At 41.8% G+C, this 21,493-nt stretch overlaps 1 protein-coding gene across 1 annotated transcript in view; it reads left to right on the top strand.

Moving 5' to 3' along the window:
• The window catches only part of LOC146354797 (actin nucleation-promoting factor WAS-like), a 104,871-nt gene extending 83,854 nt beyond the window's left edge, over nt 1-21,017 (top strand). Inside the window, exons 3-8 of the mRNA XM_084839827.1 lie at nt 3,181-3,364; nt 5,036-5,078; nt 5,863-6,013; nt 8,692-9,059; nt 12,755-12,848; nt 20,752-21,017. Coding sequence (XP_084695953.1) covers nt 3,181-3,364; nt 5,036-5,078; nt 5,863-6,013; nt 8,692-9,059; nt 12,755-12,848; nt 20,752-20,798 — 887 coding nt within the window. The 3' untranslated portion in view covers nt 20,799-21,017. The remainder of the gene's footprint in view (nt 1-3,180; nt 3,365-5,035; nt 5,079-5,862; nt 6,014-8,691; nt 9,060-12,754; nt 12,849-20,751) is intronic.
• Nucleotides 21,018-21,493: the final 476 nt, after the last annotated feature.

Genomic DNA, 21,493 nt, shown 5'->3' with positions numbered 1-21,493 from the left:
TCCTTTGCAGACCCTTAATTTCTTTTAAAGGCTAACAATTTTTTAAGCCTGTAAATGGACTCTGTTGGACCTAATTGTGGCATGCAGTGAAAATGGTTTGGTAATGTGCTTTTACGTGCAAACATTTTTTTGCACAGTAAAACCCATTTGGTTTAAAGTGTTGAATATAGTCTGCATATTTTTACTCAGGTAGTACTTCTGTTATGGGTACTGCACCCTTTCAGAGTACTCCAAGCATAATATTTTGTATCTGTCAAATATAATACTTCTTCCAGGTAGCCATTTTGTGATTGCTGTGCAAAATGTAGTTGTGCAAGGGTCATACTGGTTGTTATTTTTCATAAAACAATTAGAGATGAACAACAGAAACTTTTGCTCTGCATGTCTTCATCATTTTATTAACCTTTCAGTTTATTTAAAAGTGATGAACTGCTCCAAGACTACTTCAGCAGTGCCTCACTGTTTTGTAAGCACTTAATTTAGTCTTATTTTATTTTAAGTTTTTGAAGGTTAGCTGCCCTGTTGCTTGAGTGGGAGCGTATGTCTAGACTGATGTTTAGAAAACAAATAATAAAATTATTCCCTGCAAAAAAAGACTCCCCTCCCATATTTTATATGCATATAGGATATCATATTATTCTAACAGAAAAGGAACTTGTGGTAGAAACATCATTCAAATACTGCAGATTTGGCATGCTGTAGAAATTTCCTGAAATTTAGAGATTTAGGTCCTAATTTTATTGTTTTTCTCTATCTTGTTCACATGCTCACCACCACTAGAGGTTGCTGTACTTCAGTCACAAGCAATAGTGGCCCCCACATCATTCATAAACGGCTGAATCAAATCAACACGCTCATGTTGGAAGTTCTCCTGACAATCCTTAGCATTCCCCACACTGCACATTAAAGATCTTATGCTTATTGCCTACTCATTATCCCATGAGACTTCTATTGTGTATCTTCAAGTAGAAAGAAAAATTAAGGGTGCAATCCTATGCATGTTTAGACAGAGAAAAGGCCTACAACTCCCAGCATTCCCCAAGGCTGGAGCATGCTGGGAGTTGTAGGCCTTTTCTCTGTCTAAACATGCTTAGGATTACGCCCTAAAGGAAGGGAGAAGCAAAAGCCACAAAACATAAACCAAAATGTAGCAGAAGGCAAACAAAAAGCTAGCACAAACAAGAACAAGAACACTAGAAATTAGAAAGGAAAAGCATTTCCTCTGCAGATGAGAATAACAATATCAAAAACAGGAAAATGGCCAGGAAAGAAGCCGGCCAAGAAAGTGCAGCTTGATTCTATGGCAGTAAGTTATATTACTACTAAAACAATTAAAACAAAGATAAAGATCTTATAATCTTCATCTTTTGCATTCCCAGAACAGCCCTGCAAGAATGATCACTAGTTTTCCTGGGGCGGGGGTGGGTGGATTGCAGCTGAAAAAAGAGAGTCATCCAACATCATCTGAGAGTCAAGAGGTTGACTTGGGAGTTAAATCCAAGTTTCACAATTATCCCAAGAGACACTGGGCAGTACAAGCATCTGTATTCTATGTACTTAATATTGCAGAGCCTACAAGCCTAAATGATTTTACTAGGGAATACGTCCCATTGAACTTGATGGGACTTATTTCTGAGTAAGCGTGTTTAGAATTGTACAGTGAGACCTGTGGTAGTCTGCAGAATGTTTAGTGGCTGACTGTGGTTCACTTATGCTTCCCACCTCATGCACACTTATTCAGGAGTAAGCTCTAGTTAATGTAGTGGGACTTGCTTCTTAGTCAATGCGCTTAGCATCAGGTTGCAAATAATAATTTTCAGCCTAACTACATATGCATTTTTAGTCTGAAGCAAGTCTCACTATGTTCAGTGGGGTTTACAGCTAGATTAGTATGTATAAACTTGCAGCCTTACATAGGAAAAATCCTGCTGTCAGTCTGACTTATTTCCAAGTACTGCTGCAGTCCTGTGCACACTTACTTCAGAGTAAGTCTCATTTAACTCAGTGAAACTAGCCTCCAAATAAACATGTAGTCCAACAACATTGGGAGGGCCAGAGAACCTGATTTCCTGGCTGAGAAGTACAAGAGCAGCTTTCCATAACCTAGTTCCCTTCAGTTGGGTTGGACTACAACTTCTATCATTCTTAGCCAGAATGATCCTTACTGGGGGAAAGCTTCAAAGGCTCTCTAAAAGTTGCAGATAAATGTAAGTACTAGAAGTTAGCTTAAGGTTTTCAGTTAAAGTCTCTACAATACTATGTAATTGTATATGTGTCTGCAGGATCAGAACCATCTTTAAGACTCACGTTCTCAGTCTTGAAAGCCCTTGTTTGTAATTACGCTGTGGAACTTGAGTGGTGCTAACAAGCAAGCATCAACTCTTAAGCAAGAACCGGCCTTTATCAGTATATAGACAGCTGGATGTACTTTTCATCTCCTTATTTAAGCTCTTTTATTAGCTGTTCTGCTGATGAAAGTTTACTGTTAAAAGTAGTGGGAAGAAGTATAAGCTGAGTTGTGATATGATGGCATTGTTTAGAAATGTTCTTGTCTTTGGTAAACTATATATATTCTTAAAATGCTAGCCATTCCTCTCCCCCCCCCCCGCATGAGAAATAAGGATTGAGAGGTTATAGGATATGCGCTATCTTTGAGTGTGTTTGTACTTTGCTCTTAACATGTAAATAAAAACCAGTGATTATTTTACCTATATCTGGTCTTGTTCTGCTTCTGCGTTTGAGAGAGAGAGAGATACTGATTTGAATGAAATGTACTTTGCTGTAATTATGTTTAAGAGTGAGGACTTAATCAAATAGATTAACTAAATTCTCCAGAAGCAGTACTTACCAAAAATAAGTTGTTTCATTCTTTCTAAAATGTTACATCAAGTCCAATTTAAAGGGGAGTGATAGAAAAAGAAAACTCTTGCTTTCTAAATGCTGAAAGTAATCTCTGAGATGGTATTTTCTAGAAGTGCCTCTTACAGTGTTTCAATGTAGCTCTTGCTGTTGTTAGAAATGCTGACCACTTAAATGGCCTGAAATGGCTTATGATAGCAATAGCAAGGGAAGTCGGAGGGGGAATGCTTGCGGATAGTGATTACATGCATGATTGAAACTGGCCTAAGATGAGCAAGCAGACTGTTGCTAATTCAATACTCTTTTTTCTTTGTCTTCCAGCTCCTGTATCTGAGGTAAATTGTCCACTGCCTGAACCTCATCCAAGTACAAAATCTCCACATTGCAAGTTTTTGTCCTCTTCGTATTGCATTTCTCAAACACTGCGTGAGATAACAAAGTTGGAAAGAAAACCCCGAAGAAATAAACTAACCAAAGATTACATTGGGGCCCCCAGTAACTTCAAGTAAGTGAGAACAACGTAGTTGGTGGCCTAGGTTGGGTTTCCACATCCATATGCATCACTTACTAACTTAGTTGAATGTGTAAATTGAGAAATACTGCCAATGTCTTACTGTGGGAGTCCCCAGTGCCCATGGACACCTCCAATGGCACCAGTAAAGTGGTCCCCAATGTGGTGCCTGTGGTCATCTCCAAAATCATTTATTGTATTTTCTGTTTTCATAATACATATACATGGATTTGTATGAAATGCATATAGCTTTCTAGCAATTATGCATAGGATTCAACAAAAGTGGACCAAATATCCAAATAAGTATCCATTTGAACGTAGCATCTGTATGCCACCCATCCACATATTGAAAGCATTGTTAGGTCCTCAATCATTTATCCTTCCAATATGATAATATCAGTCTTTTTATCCTGACCATTTGTAAATTCCATGAAGCAGGTAAATAATTTAAAAGAGCTTTCACCTCAGTGAATATTAAAGACTGTTCCAGCACAAAATTCATCTGTGTAATAAACTCCCCACAAAAAGAAGCAACTACTGGACATCATCAAAACTTATGTTTAAGAGATGCATTGGCTGTATTGTGCTGCCTGCAACTAGCTGAGTTAGACAATCCCTTATTAAAGAGAGATTGCAGTCTCCAATAGGCATGAACAAATGTTTTTGCTAAATAAGATGCAGCCTAAGATCCAGAGCCATGACCGGTAGATGCCAAAGCGGCAATCCACTGATTAGGCATTTTGTGGTGGTGCCCACAAAAGTTCCTCAATTTCCCAAATGTGCCCACGGGTCCAAAAAGGTTAGGGGCCCCTGTTTTACTATCTCTTGTGCCTTTAACAATGGCTCCATCATCTCACATGAGCTATTGAGAAGTCTAAGCTCTGTGCTGTAAAATAGAGACTGGCAGTTCTTATTACTGTTAAAAGCACAGAAGCATCTTCTGATCAATTGGCAGCCCTACCACAGCACCTAATTGGCAGCATGGTTGCTGCTTCCCATATGGAAGTGGCAGCTAATCGCGTACACTGGTTCTCAGTTTAGCTGGCTTATCTCTCTCTGCAGTGAATGACCATATACAAAGGAAGGTAGGATTACTAAACCTGTTAACAGCTGTGTGGAAGACGTATTTTTTGACTGATGCAGAGGTAAAACTAGCCTTGTTAGAATTCCTAATTCTCCAAAACTATGCCTCCCCTTTGCATCTGGTTACTGTGCCCCATACTTAAATCCAGGTATTTTGGTTTAACCAGGTTGTGGATCAGGCTGCCCTGCTTACTTACTATTCCAGCATGGACATCAGTGAGACTATTCAGAATAATAAATAAGGTCTGATTACAGCCTTACGGCACAATCCTATGCATGTAGGACTCTTTTCTGTCTAAACTCCCAGCATGCTTCAGCCAGCCATGCATAGGATGCATAGCCATGCATTTAGCCTTAAAAATTAAATGTTCTGAGGGCTGCAAGAATGAATTACGATAGCTATTGCTGAAACTCACTATACTGCAATGAGATAGTTTTTTATGCTTTGTGTTATCCTTTGTGGAGGGGCAGGTTCTTACAATATGTCTCCAATAAGTGATAGTCTATACAAATGTAACATGTGCTTGCTTTGAACTTCAAGTTCTCAGTGATATATGCTAAAAATGCTAATGTGTCTTTTAGACACCTGTGTCACATTGGATGGAATCCCCAAACTGGTTTTGCTGTAAGTAGTTGCTGTGGACCACGGCTTACGCACCTACCAATGCTTTATCTTTCATCACTGAAACTCTTATTCAAAACTCTTGCTACCAAAGCGACAACTGACCTTCTATTCAGTTAAATTGAGAAACTTGCTTTAGGTGTCTGAGATTTGCACTCTGAATTGTTTGAGCCTTATGCTGTGCTTTTATGCATGCTTTCCTGAGAGCAAGCCCCACTAGGGTGCCTCCAGGCAAGGATTTTATTGCACCATTGCCCTGCCTCACTCATGTATTTTGCTGGGGGGGGGGGAGTTCCAGACATTGTCATCTTCCACTCATAACCCTCTCTCTCTCTCTGCCACCTTACTGCAGAAAATCTGTTAAAGAGAAAAAGACAGAATAGCTGCACAATGCCATTTTATTGGTAGTGCTAGGGGCCCTCCATCTGGAAGCACCCTTACTTCTGAGTAAATGTGCATGGGATTGCACTTGTCTTCAAAGCCTTGTTTACCTGTTTGGATACAGTTTAGAAACTCTTTCTACACTAAATTCTGTTTTCTGCCACTGTAATGCTTATGGTTTCCCTCAAAGAATTCTGGGAACTGTAGTTTAGAAAGAGGCTTAAAGATCTTTAACAACTGCGGAGAGGGATGAACTAGTTTATAGAATTGGCGAGTGAGAGGCTGTTGTTGCTGTTTTAAATTGGAAGTCGTATTGAATTTGGTGGGATTTACAGCACAGTCATAAGCATTTTTGTATGAAATGTGGTAAGACTAAGAAACGTGCTTGTTTTGGTGTGTCTTGTAGACCAACTTTGATCCTGAACTGAAGATGGTCTTTGCCCAGGCTGGTATAACAGAGGTTCATCTGAAGGACAAGAGAACTTCAAAAAAGATTTTTGAAACTATTGAGAAACAAGGGGGAATAGAAGCTGTACTAAAAGAGGCCAAAGAAAAAGGTGTTGTGCTCGGACACCTGTGGATATAATGAGAAGAAATATTGCTGTGTCACTGTTACGACAACACCTATTCAAGCATCCAAATGTTTTGGTGTATTCATCAGCTGCTTTGCCACCAGTGAATGTAGTGTGGGATGTGACTACCCAGCTGTAGCGGGCACCAGCTGCGTAGCACTTGTGCTGCTTAGTGACTATCAGCATATAACTCCTTGCCTCCCCCTGTACCACTTGTAAAGTTTCTTTAAGATGTGTATCTCTGAAGGCTGATAGCCCTTGCCATGTGGGAGAGCCCGTGTATCCATCAAGTGAGTCTCAGCGAAGCACCCTATGGAACAAGGCTCTGCTGTGCAGTGGCTCCTTGGTTTGAGAACTGCCTGCACCTTGTGTTTGCATCTCTATATTTTTAAAGCAGTGGATGCAACACCTCTGTCGTCCCTGCCTGCTTATCTGAGGCCTGGCTATCATGCTGCTTGCATGGTATTGGGGAGAGTATGGACACCCCACAAACACATCTACCCTAGCCTTTTAAAATGATTCTGATACAGGGTATTTTAGACCAACACATCAGTTGCATTTGGACACTGGCACGTGTGCCTCTGCAAGTTACCACAGCTCAGAACAGTGTCACTATTATCCTATCTTGGAATGAGGGACCAATCTGTCTTATTTCCATTTATGTTCTACCCTTCATTTACAAAATAAAGCCCAGGGTGGGCTAGTAGCAATGGCATGGCAGACATGTTCTTCATGCCTTTCAGGAAACATTGGCTCTCCTATGAAGCAGGATGAGGCATCTGCATCAGTGGGCTGAGTGGGAGGAGCGGCAAATTACACTGTTCCTCGCCCTGCCCCCACTATAAGGAGCTGCTGCCACTGCCTACCACCTCCAGTGGGTGCTCTGGAGAGCTCTGCCAGCCGCTTTCCCACTGTGGCATTTCCTCCAGCGAGAGAATGGCCAGTGGGGCTCTCTGGAACAGCCGCTTGCCCTTTGTTTCCCTCGTCATGTGCTGCCCTCTTTTCCTGCTGTGTTGACTCTCTGGAAAACCATGTGACCACAAGAAGTGGCCGAAGGGCTCTTGCAGGAGCCCCACAGCCACTCCTTCCAGCCATATGGCTCTCCTTGGAGCCGATGTGGTGGCAAAGGGAAGGTGTGTGTGTGCAGTGCAGCAGTGGCAGTCTTTTCCCAGCCTCAGGCAGTGAGAGAGCTTGCATCAGGGCTACCTTCAGGCTATACAAATACTGTCTGTACTGCAGAATAAAATAAAGGCCTGGCTGTATCAGATTAGGGTAACTCCCATTTCCCAGGTACGTGTAGGACATCCATTAGTTGGAGGTATACCACTGGGGTACAAAGTATATTGAAGTTACATTATATCACTTTTCAGTCCCTTTGAATTATGAGTTGGATGGAATGCAGCCAGCACTTCTGTAAACTATGCATTAGGTCTGAAGGAAGTTAGGTCTTGTGCTGGCTATGTTGGAGGCTGAGGCTTGGAGAAGGAGTCTTGCGTGTTCCCAGTTCGTAAACACAGTGCTTCTGCAGAGATGTTAGCCACCAGTGCTCCCTTTTCAAAAGGTGATCCTGAACACCCACTTCTGAGGGTGAGCAAAGCAAAACAGTATTTTGAAGACATGGGGTGGGTGGGAGGAGTATGTGGTTTTAGAGGCTACAACTGTTTGTCTTGCATCTCATTACAATATTGATGCTGGCAGAGAATAGTGTGTGGATTCTGGACAGATGTGGGGAGGCAGAATGTGGTTCAACATAGAACCTCTGTGTCCTCTAATCCAGTCCTGATTATGCAACCAACTGGTAAGCAAATACATGCATTTGTGTTCAGGGTTTAAGCAGCAAAGCTTGAGCCCATATCTGATAAAAAAATATAAGAGTTTGGGCATAGTGTAGACTCATGTCTAATAACCTTACTTTAATAGTAGCTTAGTAAATTGACATACACAGAGAATATCACTCTTAGGGCCAAACTAAGCGTTCTGCTAATCCCACGTAGTGTAGCTGTGCATGATGGCTCTCCTTATTCTTGTGAAGGCATGGGTGGCCCTGATTTAAGATTGGGAGCACAGCACTCCAAGGGCAGGGAGCTAAACTGTTCCCTCATACCTGTTTCCCCCATGAAATGAAAAACCACCACCGGAGGGGCTTTTTTGGAAGTGTCCGTTGACTCCAATGGATATTTATTTTCTTTACCCCCTGCCCCTGAGTGAGTGAGTGTGTGTGTGTGTGTGAGAGTGAGAGAGAGAGAGAGAGATTGAGATTGTTGCCTTCCCTGGTTCCCCCCTCCCTTATTTCTCTTTTCCTGCCTAAATAAACTCCTTTTTATATTGGAAATTTTCAATATAAAGAGAGTTTTCAGGGAGAAATCGGTGTGTGGGGTGGTGGTGGAAGGTTTTTAGCAACCCTCCCAAAACGCTCTGGTCCCAATCTGAATTGGGGCCATGCACATTAACTCAAGAGTAAGGAAAATCATAATGTATAGCTATGTTATGAGGGGTTAACAAAAACATTAGCTGACCCTTAGCAACCAAAAGTTTTGCTTTATTTGGGATGCTGCAGGGTTGGAAGAAAACAGTTGGGTTGAAAATTATAGTTGCATGGAATGAGTTTGAGTTGGAATAGCCGAAGAGTTATGTATTTACTTAACAAAGTCATCTTTCCACAGGCTTATTGACCCAATCACTTGACCATCCTCCGTTTTATTCTGTGATGTCCTCAGAGCTAGGTTCAGCTTGCAGCCCCTCAAATGAACTAGGTTGCTATATGCCGAGAATGAAAGATGGATGTAATGATGTATTAACGGTGCCTTCTTCCATATCAAAATCATATGAATCATCACATAATGATGATCTCCCTTCAGTTGTCATTTCTCAAGCACCTGGCATGTCTCCTCCCAAAAAGACATCTCATCATAATTTGATTCAAAATCTGAAGGAAGTGCAGCTGAAAAGGGCAAAAAGTGACCATCAACTAACTCCTTTCAGCCAAGATGCTGTAATGTGTCAGATCAGAAATGGAACACAACTGAAACAAGCAAGTATTTTTGTTTCAATACTCATTTTATTTAAAGGACAGTTTTTAGATGGTAGAATTTTGAGCACACCTGTTAAGTCTCTCTCTCCCCCCTCTCTCCCCACTTTTCCTCCCACCCCCCAACAAGTGCATGTAGATCTGCCAATTTGAGGTGATTTGATGAAGCGGAGTCCACTTCATCAAGTGGCTAGTACCACTAGTTTTTGCTGCAACAGACTAACACAGTTACCCCCTGAATTTTTTTTAAAGAATACTTAAAATACAGATTTGTGAATGTTTATGTTAAATAATTTTCACTGGAAAATTCACCTGAGTCTAAAATTGAGTCAAAACCATTGGGACGGAAGAAACCTTTACTTAATAAAACTCTAATATAAAACTTGTTTGCCCTATCTTGGGGTGATGTTGTCCAATCTATGAGCTCTGGTTGGAAGCTGGAGATTACATAGAAGATGTTGCATTTTGGTCTGCCTAAGTGGAGGGCAGCTCTCTCCTCCGGTATCTTATATATCTCAATAGTACTGGAGGAAATAGAAGATTATGACCATAGGCTATGACTGGTTAGAGATCTTGGCTTACCTGTTGAGAGAAGGAAAATGTGTAGTCTGTTCCACAGTCTGGGGCGATATACTGAAAATACATGCATATTACTCAAATGGGATTTAATATGTAATTGGGGTGTCTTTGAAGTAATGTAATACAGGCCATTGGATAAAGAGAAAGGAATATCCGCAAGGCCACTTGGTGACTATGAGAGAAATAAGCTTTCTAGACATAAATTTGATAGGCACTTCAGATATGCAGTGTATTGCAAAGCCGAAATGGAATGTTTCTTCCAGTGAAAAGAGAAATATTAAGTTTTTAGATACTTACAGTGATGAAGTAAAACAAAATACGTCTAACCTAGCATTCTTGCATAAAAACACCTTGGGAATAATAGACATTATCAGGCTATTTGAGAGATCTTGAGGGTTGACTATGAAAAAATATTGCTATATGGAAAAGGTGGTTCGGGCGCTCATTTGGTACAATATGGCAGTGTAGACCCAATTTGGGCAAACAACTTTTGGACAATGGCTGTGTTGATATCATCAAATTTACATGTTTGGAGTGGTACAAGATAAGCCAGCAGTGATACTGTAGTGTATGTGTACTTTGGTGCCGAGGCCTACTGTATGCAAGCCTCGGCACCAAAGCTTCACCCATCTCCACAGCAGATCATGTAAGCTGGCTGCACATCGGCATGCAAACTAGCATGACTTTGTGCTTAGTGGAAACTGAAGAGCCCTTTTGAAGGCAAGGACCTCCATAACTGGTCCCGAGGAGTAATTCTTCCAGTAGAATACAGTGGGTGGCTAATAAAATGTTAAACACGGGAAAAGTAGTGCTCCCTATAAACATGCCAGGTATATTCATCCATAGTCTGGTGTAAATAATCCAGACAAGCCTTATCTCAATTTTCCCCAGCACTGGTTTATGAAGTTCAGTCAATTGTCAGTTCTCAGGCAGGTTTCATGCAGGCAAACATGTCACAGTGGCTTGTGAAACCCCTGGCCTTTATATAGAAACAGATCATAGATGGTCTAAATTTCCTGCCTTTGTATCTGGCAATACTAACTAGCATTTCTAAGTACGTGCATGCTGAAATAAGAAATGCCCAGATGTTTTTAAAGTTGTGCTGATAAGTAAAAGCTGCTATTACAATCTTGCTATATGAAGTTGCCATCAGCTCTCTGGAGGGAGGTGGTATGAGTGCAAGCCAGCTATAGAAAGCATATTCTGTAGTTGCACAAACTCCAGCTACGCAGGCAAAAGGACCTTAGTCAGTGGAGGCGTATTCTAATCTCTTATGTTTAAAAATAAAATAAAAATCAGACCTGAATCCTGACGACAGGCTAATTGCCTCAGCTTGCTTTCTAGAAGCCAAGAAGAAAGCTGATGGAGCAAATGCATCTTGCTGCATAAAATGCCTGAGGGGAGGGCTCTCATTCAGAGGCAAAGCTTTGCTTCTAATTTGCCAGTCTTTAGCTGTTGGTAGCTTTTTTTTTCATTTCAGATACATGGGGGGAGGTATTTAACATTAGTACAAGTGGTAAATGCAATAAATAAAAACCCTCTGGTCTGTTTGTCTAAGAAATGCTTTATATTTTTCGACTGTGCTAGAGGAAAAAAATGTGTAGCAACTCCGCCCCCCCCAAACCAAAGCCCTGCATTTTTGCATCTTTCGTATTATAGGAGAATGTTTCCAGTGGTTTTAAGTGTCGAATGTCCTTGGCATGTGGTTGGCTACCTTTTAAAAATCTGATTTACTAGGGGTGACCAAAATAATGAGATGGCTTTCCATATGGGATTCTCCATGGCATGACAAATTTCAATGTGTGAAGAAGTAGACAATAAATGTGTACATTGGTCCTTACTTTCTGGTCCTGAGGATGCTAGATGTGGTAATGGACCCTGTAAATATCTAGTTGATAAAAAAAAGTGCTGTTTGGTATCTGTATACGTACATGGTGCTTCTCAGATAATGAGAGGTCAGGTCCCTGTCACCCAAGAGCTTACAATTTAGATCAGACTTTCCTAGCCTGGTGCCCCCCAGATGTTTTGAACTCCCCTTGGCCTAGCAATCATGGGCAGTGGTCAGATATGCTGGGAGTTGTAGCTGGGGAAGGCTGATCTAGATAATGACACCATGGTCACAACAGAGGAAGAAGTGGGAAATGGAGGCGGGGATAAGTGGGTGAAGAATATGCAATTATAACAGCTACATGTATTAGGCTTATAGTTACAGTAGGATATGAGTACTAAGGGGTTGTGCCAAAGGCTTAATGGAAATGGTAGATTCTGAGGAGGGATTTGAAGGAGGAAGTAACATGTGGCATTCTGGGAGGCTTGGAGGACACACCAGTCAGGAAGCTAGAGAAGGACTTTATTGTCTTTCTCCAACAAGAACAGAACTGACAGAGGAAAAGGAAAGGTCTGATACAACTAGGTCCAATGCCACCTGGTGACAAAACTATATATAATACTATAAACACTATTGAGAAAAAGACTACACGCGTTGGAGGTGCTGGTGCAGGGCAGTGACAGGGAAAGGACAGAGGTGTTGGAGGGGCCCGTCTTAGGGGTGGGCGAGCTGGGTGGTCATCTGGGATGCTCAGGGGGATGCCAAGCTGAGCTCAGTACTAATTTCAGATTTCAGACCATGTTGATGTTCTGCATAACACTGAAGAATTGCATTTCTAGTTCCTACACATCTTCCAGGGAGGATGCCCACCCAGAAGATCAGTCAGGCAGACTTATGATTGGCCCATGCAAATAACCCTGCAAAGCTGACCATGGAGGGGTGGGGAGGCACCAAAGACACTCCTCATCCAGGCACTATTTATCCTAGGGTCAGCCCTGAGCAGGAGGCTTTTAGATAACTGGAAGTGATGGAGCTGGATGAATAAAGGTTACAGGTTAAGACATGTTGGCATGACAATGCAGAGAGATGAGGCAAGGCTTTGGAGAGTTTTGAAGGTCAGGATAAGGAGCTTGTGCTGACTCTGGGAGCAGAGGGCAAGGTGCTTGATGTTGACCCAACAAAAACCCTGAACCTCCCCCCCGCACAAGATATCTCATTACTAGCTTTACTCATAGCTACAGTAGACTTGTTGTCTGTTAATCACTGTTTAATTCTCAGTCTCTGAAAACAGGTGCCTCAGAATCCAGCATCTCCAAGTGATGGAGGAATAGTAGCTGCGCTTAAGGATGTCATTCAGAAGAGACACAAGGCAATACATATCTCAGGTAGATGACTCAAATCCCTTTCTCTCCCCCCCCCCCGCCCCCCAAGCCATGTAATGGAAATCCGTCTTGGTGTCTAATTCTTTTGAGCAAGCATCTACTTGATAACTTTCATTGGAACAAAGTGACATGTTCCCCATGAACTGGGGAACAGCCAGTATTTGCTTCTGAACAGCCAGTATTTTCATTTGCTTTTAATGTTGGATATCCATTCATTGTCCAGTTAGACAATGTCCATTGTCTAACTGTCCAATGAGACATCTGTAGCGCTAGCAAGTAGCTTGGATAACTTGATCTACTCCTAAATAACTATTGATATAAATGAAACTTGAAATGTTGGTAAAGCCAAGACTAAACATACCACTGTGTGGTCTCAGAAATCTTATACAAGGGTGTTTTTTTTGTTTCGAAGGCTAGTAGTTGGCAGGAGGACAAGAGTACTATGGCTATGGCAGATTAATAGTCAAGAAGATGCACATACAGTTTGCAAAATAGCAGAGTATGAAAGCTAAAGTTCATGGGTGCTTCTACATGGAGGGCTCCTAGTGCTAGCAATAAGACAGCATTGTGCAGCTGTTCCATCTCTTCCTCTTTAATGGATTTTCTGTGTTAAGGAAAAAGATGGAAGCAGTTGTAAGAAAATGTGGGAAGGTCACGAGTAGAAGACAATGACTTTGGGATCACTTGTAAACTTCTGTGAATGATGGCATAATGGCACCATAAAAGCCTCATCTGGAAGTACCCCATGTCTATGACAGAGCAGCAGTTAGCAAGCGGAATCTTCAAAAAGCTGGAATGGGGCAGGAACCACACAATTCCATCTCACCCTGGTTTATTAGGATTATTCCTAAAATGACTATATCTTCACTGTTAGGGATATATGAGAATTTCATTTTGGTTCACAAATCACTCTAATGCCCCATTCACAACCACAGACACAAACTGGAGCACCTGTTCTCTGAAAATGTTCACAAATTCTTGAACTTGCATTTGCAAAATGCGCACCATAGGAAGTGTGCATTTTCATGCTTTAGTAATTTGGTGGGGCGGGGGGGTAAAGTGTAGATTTTAAGGAAGGGGCACTTTAAGAAATGGGCTTCTAAAAGTACGTTGTTAAAAATGCACACTTCTAAAAGGCCACATTTTCACACTTTAATTAAGGGTGGGGAGTGCTTACTTTTGAAAAATGCACACTTTTCCAGTTCAAACAAACTGAAAAAATAGGTCACAAACAAGAACAGGAGTGAACCATGCTGAGCTTTGAAGTGAATTTTGGAGAATTTTGGCGAGTTCAGGCATCCCTGGTTCTTCCATCCCTATTCACGACCTCCATTCAACATCTCTTCAGATGTTTTTATGAGACCATATAGCTTTAGATCTCATTCAGTGGACTAGGAAAAGTTATGAATCTCTTCCAGCATTCACTGAGCACTTCTAGATATCCTTTGAAAAGTTAATACTATGTACTTCTCCTAACCCCCAATAAAAACATTAAAATGTCTTATCATAGAATCTTTGGGGGCTGAAATGTTAACCTGATGTTTTAAAATGTTGTTAGGTTCTAAAAGTTATTCTCCAGTTAAAAAGAAAACAAAATGCCCTTTTATGTTCTCAGTCTTCCCTGAGACAAGAAAGGCTGGTTTCAGAAATCCAGTGGTGCAGCTAGGTAATTTTAGACCGTGGATTTAATGGTCTTGTGGTGGTGGTAGGGTGTTAGCCATTATTTCAGTTGTGAAGCCCATAATTAACATTTCTCTCCTCCTCCCTGCCACCATTACATGCCTTACAACTGTTTCTATGTTCCTGATACATTAGAGTAACACCCCCCCACCCACAAAAAAAAACACACCTCTGTTCACTAACCCTGTTACAGAACAAAATACTTTAAAATACAATGCTGCATGTGCTCAAACTCAATTCATGGCACCACCACGACTACAGGAATAAAATGGAGTTTTCTTCTGTTGCCCTGATGATAAACACATTTACTTAGGAATAACTATCATTTTGTTGTAGAAAAGGATACTATATTTTAAAAGTACAAATAATAAAATGAGCATCTGTAATCATGTACGTCCTTGGCCCCCAACCATAAAACCTTTTTAAAAATAAGAGGGGTTGCTGTAGTGACCAGGTCTGTTTGCCACTACTCCCATTACCTGCTGCTCTCTGGGTGGTCATTTGAGGGAGCCTGGACTCCAACCCCGATGTCCAAGCCTAGGTGCTGGTGGCTCTGATGTCAGTGGAGTGATGAATGTGCTCTGGGTTTCAGTCAGAAGTCTAAAGGAGCTATCCAAGGTGCAGACCTTGGAAAGCTCCTTTAGACTTCTGACTGAAACCCGGAACGGTTTCCATTGATATCAGAGCCACCAACCTCCATTGGTTGCGCCACTGAGGAAATGTTAACTGACAACTGGCCCTGGGAGACTTATGGATGCTGAAGGGCAGGGAGCACGTGTTCTTGTTAACATTTATATACCACCATATCTGATATGATGCCGGAAGATGAGCCCCTCAGGTCGGAAGGTGTCCAATATACTACTGGGGAAGAGCAGAGGGTATTTCCAAGTAGCGCCAGAAAGAGTGAAGCGGCTGGGCCAAAGCCGAAAGGACACTCAGCTGTGGATGTGTCTGGTGGTGAAAAGAAAATCCGATGCTGTAAAGAACAATATTGTTTAGGAACCTGGAATGTCAGATCAATGAATCAAGGTAAGCTGGAGGTGGTCAAACATGAGATGGCAAGATTGAACATCGACATCTTGGGAATCAGCGAACTCAAATGGACAGGCATGGGCGAATTTAATTCAGGTGACCATCGTATCTACTACTGTGGGCAAGAATCCCTTAGAAGAAATGGAGTAGCACTCATGGTCAACAAAAGGGTGGGAAAAGCAGTACTGGGGTACCATCTTAAAAACGATAGAATGATCTCAGTACGAATCCAAGGCAAACCATTCAACATCACAGTAATTCAAGTCTATGCCCCAACCACTGAGGCCGAAGAAGCTGAGGTTGATCGGTTCTATGAAGACCTACAACACCTTCTAGAACTAACACCAAAAAAAGATGTCCTCTTCATCATAGGGGATTGGAATGCTAAAGTAGGAAGTCAAGAAATCACCGGGATAACAGGCAGGCATGGCCTTGGTGTACAAAATGAAGCAGGACAAAGGCTAATAGAGTTTTGCCAAGAGAACACGCTGATCATAGCAAACACTCTTTTCCAACAGCACAAGAGACGACTCTACACATGGACATCACCAAATGGTCAATATCGAAATCAGATTGATTATGTCCTTGGCAGCCAAAGATGGAGAAGCTCTATATAGTTAGTAAAAACAAGACCTGGAGCTGACTGTGGCTCAGATCATGAGCTTCTTGCTGCAAAATTTCGGCTTAAATTGAAGAACGTAGGGAAAACCACTAACCCATTCAGGTATGACCTAAATAATATCCCTTATGAATATACAGTGGAGGTGAGGAACAGATTTAAGGGATTAGACCTGATAGACAGAGTGCCTGAGGAACTATGGATGGAGGTCTGTAACATTGTTCAGGAGGCAGCAACTCAATCCATCCCAAAGAAAAAGAAATGCAAGAAAGCCAAGTGGCTGTCTGAGGAGGCTTTACAAGTAGCTGAGGAAAGAAGGGAAGTGAAAAGCAAGGGAGAAAGGGGAAGATATATCCAACTGAATGCAGAGTTCCAGAGAATAGCAAGGAGAGGCAAGAAGGCCTTCTTAAATGAACAATGCAAAGAAATCGAGGAAAACAACAGAATGGGAAAGACTAGAGATCTCTTCAAGAAAATTGGAGATCTCAAGGGAACGTTTTGTGCAAAGACGGGCATGATAAAGGACAAAGAAGGCAGGGACCTAACAGAAGCAGATGAGATTAAGAAGAGGTGGCAAGAATACACAGAAGAACTATACAGGAAAGATCGTAATGTTCCTGATAGCCATGATAGTGCAGTCACTGAACTTGAGCCGGACATCCTCGAGACTGAAGTCAAGTGGGCATTAGAAAGCATTAGTAACAACAAAGCTAGCGGAGATGACAGTATTCCAGCTGAGCTATTTAAAATCCTAAAAGATGATGCTGTTAAAGTGCTGCACTCAATATGCCAACAAATTTGGAACACTCAACAATGGCCGCAAGACTGGAAAAGGTCAGTTTACATTCCAATTCCAAAGAAGGGCAACGCCAAAGAGTGTTCAAACTACTGTACAATTGCGCTCATTTTACATGCCAGCAAGGTGATGCTCAAAATCCTACAAGCTAGGCTTCAGCAGTATGCGAACCGAGAACTACTGGAAGTACAAGCTGGGTTCCGAAGAGGCAGAGGAACTAGAGATCAAATCGCCAACTTTCGCTGGATCATGGAGAAAGCAAGAGAATTCCAGAAAAACGTCTATTTCTGCTTCATTGACTACACCTAAGCCTTTGATTGTGTGGATCACAACAAACTGTGACAAATTCTTAAAGTGATGGGAGTACCAGACCACCTTACCTGTCTCCTGAGAAACCTGTACGAGGGTCAAGAAGCAACAGTAAGAACCAGACATGGAACAATCGAGTGGTTCCAAATTGGGAAAGGAGTACGACAAGGCTGCATATTGTTACCCTGCTTATTTAACTTATATGCAGAGTACATCATGAGAAACGCCGGGTTGGATGAATCACAGGCCGGAATTAAGATTGCTGGGAGAATTATCAACAACCTCCGATATGCAGACGATACCACCCTAACGGCAGAAAGCGAAGAGGATCTAAAGAGCCTCTTGTTGAGGGTGAAAGAGGAGAGTGCAATAGCTGGTTTGAAACTCAACATTTAAAAAAACGAAGATCATGGCATCTGGCCCCATCACTTCCTGGCATATAGAAGGGGAAGAAATGGAAGCAGTGACAGATTTTACTTTCTTGGGCTCCAAGATCACCGCAGACGGTGACTGTAGCCATTAAATTAAAAGACGCTTGCTCCTTGGGAGGAAAGCTATGGCAAACCTAGACAGCATAGTAAGAAGCAGAGACATCACCTTGCCGACAAAGGTCCGTCTAATCAAAGCTATGGTTTTCCCAGTAGTAATGTATGGCTGTGAGAGCTGGACTATAAGGAAGGCTGAGTGCCGAAGAACTGATGCTTTCGAACTGTGGTGCTGGAGAAGACTCTTACGAGTCCCCTGGACTGCAAGGAGGTCAAATCAGTCAATCCTAAAGGAAATCAACCCTGAGTGCTCATTGGAAGGACAGATAATGAAGCTGAAGCTCCAATATTTTGGCCACCTAATGCGAAGAGAAAACTCCCTGGAAAAGACCCTGATGCTGGGAAAGACTGAAGGCAAAAGGAGAAGGGGACAGCAGAGGATGAGATGGCTAGATAGGTTCACCGATGCAATGAATATGAACTTGAGCACACTCAGGGAGAGAGCGCAGGACAGGAAGGCCTGGCGTGCTATGGTCCATGGGGTCACGAAGAGTCGGACACGACTGAACGACTGAACAACAACAATATCTGCCAAAAAGCCATCAAGGAAGTGTACAACACTTTAATACAATAACACATTGCAACAATAAAATGAGAACATTATAAACAGAAACAATGTTAAACCATTAAAACCTGTTTGAGGACAAGGCTGCATGTGCAACATAGCCTTCCCTTCTCATAAGCTAGTCTACTCCTGTTCTGTTGCCAGTGTGGAAGAAAAATTCAGCTGCCGGTCTAGTCAGCTTCTGGATAGGCAATTGGGGTGTGTGCACGCGCGCGCATATGCACACACACCAACTTGTCCTTTGCCTCAGGCAAAGATTGCCTCTGAAGGACAGAGACAATTCAAAGTGCCTATATTCAGACAACTTAGAACTCTTCTTCTAAATGTGGTGTATTTAATTTAAAGAGTGTTTCAATTAAAAGATCAGGTTCGTAGTTTGGGGATGATCTTGGATGCAGAACTGTCGCTAGAGGCACAGGTGGACTTGGTGGCACATACATATGCCAGTACATTTCCATCTGCACTGACTGCCAGTCCATTTCTGGGCCTGATTCAAAGTGCTGATACTAACATGCAAAGCCCTAAATGGCTTGGGGCCAAGTTACCTGAAGGATTGTCTTTTCCCATGTATACCAGCCCAGACCCCAAGATCAGCTTCAGTGATCCTCCTCTGGGAGCCCCCACCAAATGAAGTGAGGTGGGTGGCTACTAAAAAGAGGGCCTTTTCTGCAGTGGCACCCCAACTGTGGAATGAGTTTCCCAGAGAGGTTCACCTAGCAGTTACATTGTGTTCCTTTTCGCTCCAAGTGAAGAACTTTTTATTTTCCCAGGCATTTTAGTTTATCACTTTCTGTTTGTATCTGGTATTATATTTTAAATCTTTGCATGGCTGCTAGCTTCTATTTGGTTGTTATATTTATTTTTATACTGTAGTTTTAAACTTTTAAACTTTTAAATTGTATTTTATTGTCTTGTAATTTATGGTTTTAATTGTTGTGAACCACCAAGAGAATGTAAGAAACAAACAAATACATAAATAACACATACAGTTCTGTGCTTTCTCTTACAGCCTGGTACTGATTACAAATTAATTCTGCACCTATCTTTCCCTTTATGTGGTTACATTGAAAAATACTTTCCTTCTAAAGTATGTTTTGAAAGTAGTATCCAGAAGGAACACCATCCTGCTGACTAACATTCCAACTCCTAAATCTCTGTGAAACTCCAATTAATTTCAAAACAACTAACATACATGAGTGGGCTCAGGAATTCGGTCCTAAATTTTACCAGTGGAGTCACTTTGAAGCCCTTGGGATTCTGATGCCAAGTGTTAAGGCTCACTTTTATTCTAGTGGGATGAATGAAACCTAGGGATATTCAATTTATACCACTTTTAAAAACTGCTCTCTTGGTGATTAATGACATACAGCAGCCAGATTTTGTTTTAGTCTAACATTGATTACTAGAACTTGTGCAAATCATGGCAAGTGCTACGTTAACAGCTGTTTATCACTTTGTTAAAAAGTGAATGCAGTTGGTGAATGCTGACAGAAATGGAGGCAAAACTGGGGAACAATAGCGAGTATCAGCATTTTCAGGGAGAAACCTGACGTTTGCAGAGTTAATGAACACCCGCCCCCAACCCTAGCCCAGTGAGGATCAAGCATGCTCAATAACCATGGAAAGCTGAGTGTCCACTAGGAAAATCTCCTGCAGGAGGAAATGGCTGGCTGAAACCCTGAACAGGAGCTCTCTCGTTCGGAGGGGAGGGTACTTTGTGATGGTTTTGTTATAAGTTCCACTTCTTTTGTTACAATATTCAAATATAGGGAGAACACAGCTGCCCTGCTTAAATAATAAACAATGTGGTAACTATGTTACCAGCTCCTGCCAACCTAGCAGTTCGAAAGCAAGAAATTGCAAGTAGATAAATAGGTACCGCCTCGGCGGGAAAGGTAACAGCGTTCCGTGCACCTCGGTGTACAGTCATGCTGGCCACATGACCACGGAAGCGTCTTCGGACAGCGCTGGCTCTTCGGCTTAGAAATGGGGATGAGCACCGCACCCGAGAGTCGGACACGACTGGTTGGGGACACCTTTACCTTTTTTTTTTAAACTATGTTTACAGGATGCAAAACATATGTTGCTTAAGTTGCAGCCCAATCTTATACACGTCTGTAAATAAGGCCTCATTATGCTCAATGTGGTTAACTGCCAGGCAAGTGTGGATTGGATTTCTACCTTAATCACACACACACACGCACATGTGTAGTGTGTAAATATATGTATGCACACATGTGTATGTATACATACATGTGCACGTGCGTGCACACAGTGACCTAACATTTATAAATAATAGCTAAACAGAATATCAGTACTTGATTCCATAGAATATTACTATTCTCAATCTTTTCTTTCAGATAATGAAGAATCTGACCTAGAGAATGGAGATGAATGGGACGATTAAGATATTACCATCTGTCAGGAGACATTAAAAATGTTTACTACTTGATCTTTTAACACAAGACGCTAATACAGATTGTCTAGAAGCCTTGGAGAACATTAAACTGTTTAGCTGTAGGGTATTTAAAATGTTAAAGGTATTTAACATGACTTGAGGCACTGACGTTTGACAAATGTGTTAGTATTTGGTTTTTTATTAATAAAGTACACATTATGAAGTCCTACTTGACTTTTTTCTTTACTCCTCCAGTGTAGTTTTCTCATGTTGGAAATATTGCCAATGTAAACAGTTACTTGTATCTCCCGTAATCTGCTGTAACTTTTATCACTTCCGGTGCCTCATTTACACTGCAGTCCTATGCATGTCTACTCAGAAGTAAGCCCCGTGGAGTTCAATAAATGTGAAGGATTTCATTAAAAGCCTCCACATTTAGTGAAATCTTTATTTACTCATGCTTCCAGGAAAATGTCATCTCGTAGTGGTGACCATTTTGAATATTCAGGTTATGGTGGGAACATGCCGTAGCTTCACATTATGTGTGAAGCTGGTGAGGGTGGGTTGTTGGGATGGTTGACAAGCCACCCACAACCCTAAAACAGCCAGTGGGTTCTGTGTTGCTTCTCAACCACTCGAACAACCAACCCTCACTGGATTCGCATATAACAAGAAGCTATGGTGTGCCCAACTGTGCTCCGAAC

This window comes from Heloderma suspectum, chromosome 2, assembly GCF_057233095.1.
Source record: "Heloderma suspectum isolate Gila_16-S chromosome 2, 16-S_ref, whole genome shotgun sequence".
Taxonomy (NCBI): Eukaryota; Metazoa; Chordata; class Lepidosauria; order Squamata; family Helodermatidae; genus Heloderma; species Heloderma suspectum.
This window is presented reverse-complemented; position numbering and strand designations above follow the sequence as displayed.